The sequence below is a fragment of the Borostomias antarcticus genome, assembly GCF_949987555.1.
Source record: "Borostomias antarcticus genome assembly, chromosome: 33".
NCBI classification, from domain to species: domain Eukaryota; kingdom Metazoa; phylum Chordata; class Actinopteri; order Stomiiformes; family Stomiidae; genus Borostomias; species Borostomias antarcticus.
In genome coordinates, this window is record NC_140266.1 from 4,464,847 (window position 1) to 4,472,346 (window position 7,500).

General features: G+C 51.8%; 1 protein-coding gene across 1 annotated transcript in view; it reads right to left on the reverse strand.

Moving 5' to 3' along the window:
* Positions 1 to 4,082: 4,082 nt before the first annotated feature.
* Positions 4,083 to 7,500, reverse strand: part of col7a1 (collagen, type VII, alpha 1) — a gene marked incomplete at both ends in the record, with an annotated part of 60,723 nt that continues 57,305 nt past the window's right edge. Inside the window, 4 exons of the mRNA XM_084460746.1 lie at positions 4,083 to 4,093; positions 4,658 to 4,840; positions 6,389 to 6,514; positions 7,152 to 7,244. Coding sequence (XP_084316872.1) covers positions 4,083 to 4,093; positions 4,658 to 4,840; positions 6,389 to 6,514; positions 7,152 to 7,244 — 413 coding nt within the window. The remainder of the gene's footprint in view (positions 4,094 to 4,657; positions 4,841 to 6,388; positions 6,515 to 7,151; positions 7,245 to 7,500) is intronic.

Here is a 7,500-nt window from a genome sequence, read left to right on the forward strand (position 1 = left end):
AGAGAGAGAGAGAGAGAGAGGGAGAGAGACAGAGAGAGAGAGAGAGGGAGAGAGAGGGAGAGAGAGAGGGAGAGAGACGGAGAGAGAGAGAGAGGGAGAGAGGGAGAGAGAGACCGATGGCTAATATCTCTTTTTAATTCTAACAGTGTTATGCTTGCAGAGAGCAGCCATAGGCGTTGTGGAGTCACGCCCAGTCCCAGATCAATAGGCCAGAGAAGTGCTTACCACGGCACTACTCTGAGTGCTGAATCTGAATGTCTTACAGGGCAGAGAAGTTTGAGCGCCCCCAGCCCTCCCCAAAAAAGAGAGGGGGTAGGAGGAGAGTGGGCTGTGGGGGGGGGGTGGGGGGGTACGGGGCGGGAGCATGCTGCGTAGACGGAAAACTAATCATAAAACAGTTACAGCATGCTGAGTCCCTAGCATGCGTACTTCACATGGAACGTTTGAGCCTGAACTAGTGCACGAAGAAACAAGTAAAGACAGTGGAGGCACATGCACACTCCTCATGCACACTCCTCATGCACACTCCTCATGCACACTCCTCATGCGCTCAGTGCTTGTTTACGTGTGTGTGTGTGGGGGGGGGGGGGCGGGGTAGTTGGGTCAGAAAACGGTGGGTTTCATCTGATCATGTGACTGGGAGGGGCTTAAGAGCAAAAGCAGAAACAGCATGTCTCAAATTATTATTGCCATAGCAACAGCTCTTCTACTTTGAAAGGCAAGTGGGTGGGAGAGAGAGAGAGAGAGAGTGTGTGTGTGTGTGTGTGTGTGTGTGTATGTGTGTGTGTGACCTCTTGGCTTGCTCCTATATCACTAAGGCATTCTGGGAAGTGCGGCCCCTGAGGCTTTACGCAGACAAGGTCGGGAGGAGAGATGATCAACTCTTAAACGTGCTCCGCCTCCTCCATGCGGAGCGCCTCGGGGCAGCGTGCAGTACCGCCTCACGGCCACAGGGGGCGCTGTCCTTACCCTCTACTGCCCAGTTCTCCTTTCCTCTCCGCTTGACCTCCCCTGGGCGTACAGCAGGAGCAGAGCTGCTGCTCTGGAGGTATAGAACGCTGATTCGTCACGTGTAACAAGTACGGTTACAGGTATGTAACACAGGTGCACCGGATCGGAAGGTCCCCGGTTCGATCCCAGCTCCCGGCAGTGTGCCGACGTGCCCTTGAGCAAGACGCTGCACCCCAGAATCGCTCACATGACGTGTCACTGTGTGGTTGATTAAAGGTCCAGGTCGCGCCGTTCAGGGAGCGAGCTGGAGAGCTGGACCGTGGATGCCATCGCCAGGGGAGGAACGTGATGGAGCTCCGCCTCCACGGGTTGCCAAGGTGACTTTCAATGGATTCATGCTGAGAAGCGCAACAGAGTGCATGATGGGCTTTATTTACAGAACGTTTACAGCATAAAGGGAATTTCACACACACACACTCACGCACACACACACACTCACGCACACACACACACTCACACGCGCGCACACACACACATGCGGGGAGACCATGAGGTATAACCTTCAAAGTACAACCTGCAAAAGTTGCAATTACGGACACCAAAAGCAGGGAAAACACACAAACATGTACAGTTCATGGACACACACACACACACACACACACACACACACACACACACACCGCCCGAGCAGATCATCTGAATTAAGATACATGTGATTAGGTCAGAAATTGGAAGAAGCCTCCCTCCCTCCCTCCCTCCCCTCTCTCCTCCCTCCCTCCCTCCCCTCCTCCCCTCCCTCCACACAAGGAGAGAGGGAAGCAGGGGCTTCTGGGAAGGCAGAGCTCCATCTCCAGGATGGTGCGTCGTGCGCTACAGCGGCGTGAAAAGCCCGTCCTCGCCTGGTGTGAAGAGCTAGACAGGTCATGGTGCTTAAATCAATGAAGGGTGCCGTTTATAGGACATATGAGAGGAAAACAAATCACTCTCTCTCACACACACACACACACACAACACACACACACGCGCGCGCTCCGATCCTGACTGACAGTAATAGACAGAGGAAGTGTGCGGATGGAGAGGCTGGTGGGGAGCAGAGGAGTGTGACGGATGCTGAAACTCATTCAGGTCCTAAGCCTCGGGTGGTGCGTGCTCGGATCTCTCTCGGTCTCTCTCTCTCTCTCTCACACACACACACACACACACGCACGCAAGCACGCACGCACGCACGCACACACACACACACACACACACACACACACACACACACCCCTGCAATATCATTGGCAAGCATCTGATTTTCCACCCAAGACTTAGTACTCAAATCATGTATTTCCACACTGCAGTTTATGATAATGCTAAAGTGGTCTAGTGTGCTTCTGCTTGGAGCCTCACTCCTTCCTGCCTCCTCCCTCGTCTCCTTCCTGCCTCCTCCCTCGTCTCCTTCCTGCCTCCTCCCTGGTCTCCTCCCTGGTCTCCTTCCTGCCTCCTCCCTCGTCTCCTTCCTGCCTCCTCCCTCGTCTCCTTCCTGCCTCCTCCCTCGTCTCCTTCCTGCCTCCTCCCTCGTCTCCTTCCTGCCTCCTCCCTCGTCTCCTTCCTGCCTCCTCCCTGGTCTCCTTCCTGCCTCCTCCCTCGTCTCCTCCCTGGTCTCCTTCCTGCCTCCTCCCTCGTCTCCTTCCTGGTCACTTCCTCCTCGCTGAGGAATTCAATTACAAACAGATCATCCCCAATCTAGGTAAACGTGCTACAAAGGAAATATAGGAGCTTCTATTTAGCGTGTGTGTGAGTGTGTGTGTGTGAGTGTGAGTGTGTGTGTGTGAGTGTGTGTGTGTGTGTGAGGAGTCCTTCATCTCGGGGAATCAAGAGGGCCGTGGAGCAAGGGATCATGGGACGGTGAGTCACACACGATACGCATTAAATATCCTTATCAATAAAACATGCTGTGTTGTAATTTGAGCGTTTAAGCAGTCTAACTGTGCAACACACACACACACACGCACACACACACGCACACACACACCCCATGTGTTCATATTCCAATTAATTGATTTTTTTTCCCCCCATACTTCATTAAAAACGTTTAATACTTTCATTTTCAGCCAACACGACAATTTTGCATTCAATCCAGACAAAAACATCAGCTTTCATTGTAAATATACACGTGGAGGTACAGTACAAAAATACCTTTAAAAATAGCATCATTTCTCTTTTCTCTGACAGGAAGACATGCAGAGTTTAACACGAATCACTGCAATAACAACAACACTTTTCCCAAGTAATAAAAATATACATATATGTACAATTTATTGACCAATACTATACGCCGTGTTTGCTCCCACAGTGGAATAGTTCCGTATGTCGGGGGACTGTTGGACTGTGACTGTGTAGACTGGGTCTGGTGTAGACTGGTGGACTGGTGTAGACTGGTGGACTGTAACTGGTGTAGACTGACTGGTGGGCTGTGACGGGTGTAGACTGGTGGGCTGTGACTGGTGTAGACTGGTGTAGACTGGTGGACTGGTGGGCTGTGACTGGTGTAGACTGGTGTAGACTGGTGGACTGGTGGACTGGTGGGCTGTGACTGGTGTAGACTGGTGGACTGTGACTGGTGGAGACTGACGGGTGTAGACTGGTAAAGACTGGTGGAATGGGACTGGTGTAGACTGGTGTAGACTGGTGGACCGGTGTAGACTGGTGGACTGTGACTGGTGGAGACTGACGGGTGTAGACTGGTAAAGACTGGTGGAATGGGACTGGTGTAGACTGGTGTAGCCTGGTGTGGACTGGGACTGGTGTAGACTGGTGAACTGTGACTGGTGTAGACTGTGACTGGTGTAGACTGGTGGACTGGTGGACTGTGACTGGTGTAGACTGGTGGACTGTGACTGCGCTTCCATGAAAGGGCGTTTGGTATTAAAGGCTTAGTGACGCTGTTATCTGTAAAACCCTGACGATGCTCACTGGGTAGAAGTCTGACTGAAAATGGAGAAGCAATAAATAGACAATAGAATCTAAACAGTCGGCCTATTGGTGAATCAATCTGAAATATACTTTCAACACCTTGCAGATTAGTTTATATTCTTAAATATCAAAATAACAATTTGTTGAGATTCTTGTAGCTGGAGATTCAGTCATCATCGTCCCGCTGAGACAGAGAGAGGATCTGGAACGAGAACACAGTCTGCTGGGTCATCTGCTCCGGTACGGGGTGTGTGTGACTGCTACAGCACGTGTGTGGGTGTGTAGAAGTCTGTGTGTGTGTGTGTGTGTGTGTGTGTGTGTGTGAGTGGGTGTGTATAAGGTTGTGTGTGTGTGCGTGTTTGTGTATAGTTTATGTGTGCGCATAAGTCCAGTGTGTGTGTGTGTGTGTGTGTGTATGTGAGTGAGTATGTGTGTGTGTGAGTATGTGTGTGTGTGTCTGAGTGTGTGTATGCGTGCGTGCGCATGTGTGTGTGAGTGAGTGAGTGTGAGTGAGTGAGTGTGTGTGGGTGCGTGTCCGTGAGTGTGGGTGCGCGCGCGTGAGTGTGTGTGTGTGGGTGCACGTGTGAGTGTGTGTGTGCACGCGTGTGTGTGTGTGTACCTGTGGTCCTCCCGAGGCAGCGCTCCTCACAGTGCTCCAGGTGGAGGAAGCGTGTGTGTGCGCGTGTGCGCGTGTGTGTGTGTGACTGTGTGTGTATGTGTGTGTGTTCGCACGCGTGTGTGTGTGTACCTGTGTTCCTCCCGAGGCAGCGCTCCTCACAGTCCTCCAGGAGGAGGAAGCGGTTTGCGTTCCCCTCACAGCCGCTGTAGATGAAGGGTCTGCAGGCGCGCGCCCGCCGGCTGTAATAGTAACGCAGCGTGAAGCTGCCGCAGCTGCCCTCCTCCAGGGCCAGAGAGCACGGGTCCACGGACGCTGCAGGACACACACACACACACACGCGCACGCACGCACACACAGACGCACATGCACGCACACACACACACACACACACACACGCACACACACCCGCACACATGCACACACACACACACATACACACAAAAAACACATACGCGCACACACAAAAAAAAACACACACACACGCAAGCATGCATGCACGCGCACACACACAAGCATGTACAAGCACACGCACATACACGCACAAACACACACACACAAAACACACACACAAGCGTGCACAAGCACACACACACGCACACATGCACACACACACACACACACACGCATACACACACACACGCACAAACACACAGTTAGGGAAGAGCTGATGGAGTTAAAGTGATATGATGACAGATAGAGAAATGGAGAATCAGATGCACAGCCAGCAGAGCAAGGCTCTGGGTGAACGTTGGTTGAACGTTGGTTGAATGTTGGTTGAATGTTGGGAGAATGTTTGGTGAATGTTGAATGTTGGTTTAACTTTGGGTGTATGTTGGTTGAACGTTGGGTGAATGTTTGTTGAACGTTGGGTGAATGTTAGGGGAACGTTAGTATCCTGTCCAGACTGTGAATGTTATCGTTTAGTGATCCCAGAGTGAAGCGTTGGGGAGCAGCAGCGCGTACGAGCAGAAGAACATCCTGCTTCCGTGAACCAAAACAACCTGGAACTCTCTGTCAGGCAATGACTGCTATTAAATTGTCAAACTATTACATTTTGATTGATTTATTTTATTTATTTATTTAACCTTTATTTAACCAGATAAAAAGCATTGAGATAAAATCTCTTTTACAATACTGACCTGGCCAAGAAGGCAGCAAAGTTTCACATTGAAAGACACAAGGACATAAAATACATTAAATTCATACTGTCCTTACAAGTTAACCTTGGTCAGATTATTGGTCAGTTATTTCACAATTTATTTCTTATTTTGAGACGGTTGATTATTTCGAAGCTGCTTTTCAGATTTTTTTTTTTTTTTTTAAGATGATATCTTTTGATCATTCCTGCCTAGTAAACTTCAATACCCAGCATGCTTTAAAAGCCCTTGGCATGCAGAGAAGGAGGCGGAGTCAACCCTTCCATAACCAGAGGCGGAGTGGGCGGGGTTTACCTTCCCCGTTCAGCTCTCGCTTGGCTCGGACTGCTTTCTGTCTGGTAACTTTCACAGCCTCACCAGTGGAGGTAGGAACCTCGCCTGTCGACCGGCATAACACACACACACACACACACACGCACACATACGCACACACACGCGCGCGCACACACACACACACACTCATCTAAACATTCAGAGCAGTTACAAAAAGGCTCACATAAGACACTTCAGAGCTTAGTAGGAATCTGCTTAGTAGCAGCAGTGTGAGAGAGAGAGTGGAGAGTCAGTGTTGTGTCTGTGTCCAAAGTGTGTCCCTGGTGGAGGGTGGGACAGGGTGGAGGGTGGGACAGGGACAGGGTGGAGGGTGGGACAGGGTGGAGGGTGGAGGGTGGGACAGGGTGGCGTGTCGGGGGCGTGCGGGTACCCTCGCTCTCGTTGGCGGGGGCGCTGGGGCGGACGCTCTCCTCCAGCGGGTCGTCGTAGTTCTCGATGGAGTACACGTGCTCGTAGTCGGGGTCGTGTGTGTTCACCACCACGCGCAGCTCCCGGCCTGGAACACAAGGGGGCGCCGCGTCAGACGTACCGCAGATCTCCGCCCAGCAAGCGTCTGGGGATTTCTATAGCCAAGGTCATTACATTACATTATACATAATACATACATTAGTCATTAAGCAGACACTAAGCCTAACCCTAACTCTAATCCAAAGCGACTTACAATAATTGCATTTAACGTACTGTAGGTAGTCTGATCACTACTACTCACCAGAACTCACAAGTGCATCTCCTTTCTAAACACGTCATTTAGCCTCCGCTGGCTTCCTGTTTGCTCACGCATTGATTGTAAAGTTTTAACCCACACCTACCAAGCCATCCACGCCATAACCACGGCGTTTAAATACGCTCTCTTTGATTGAGGATCAACCAGGACGCAGACAGATGATGTTAGACGAGGAGTAAAGTCATCACAAGACGGACAGAGACAGACAAGAGTTGGGAGTCGTCTGTTTTCTTCATGAGAAAACCTCCCTGGACATCAGAGATCTCCCACCTCTCCACATGACCCGTTGACACTGGCCTGGTTAGGATGGACAGACAGACTGACGGACAGACTGACGGACAGACTGACGGACAGACGGTAGTGACGTCACACGGACGGACGGACGGGGCGGACAGACGGACACACTCACCCTCCAGACCCTCCCGGGCCAGTGGGGTGTGTGACGCTGGCAGCGTCCTGAGAGTCTGGACCCTGGGTTGGGGCTTAGGGTCTGGGACTAGACCTGAGAGGGCCAGGGAGAGGAGGGAGGAGGGAGGAGAGGAGGAGGGGAGGAGGAGAGAGGAGGGGAGGAGGAGAAGAGAGGAGGGAGGAGGGAGGAGAGGAGGAGGGAAGAGGGAGAAGAGAGGAGGGAGGAGAGGAGGAGAGAAGAGAGGAGAGGAGGAGGGAAGAGGGAGGAGAGAGGAGGGAGGAGAGAGGAGAGGAGAGGGAGGAGAGAGGAGGGAGGAGAGAGGAGGGAGGTGGGGAGGAGAGAGGCAGTG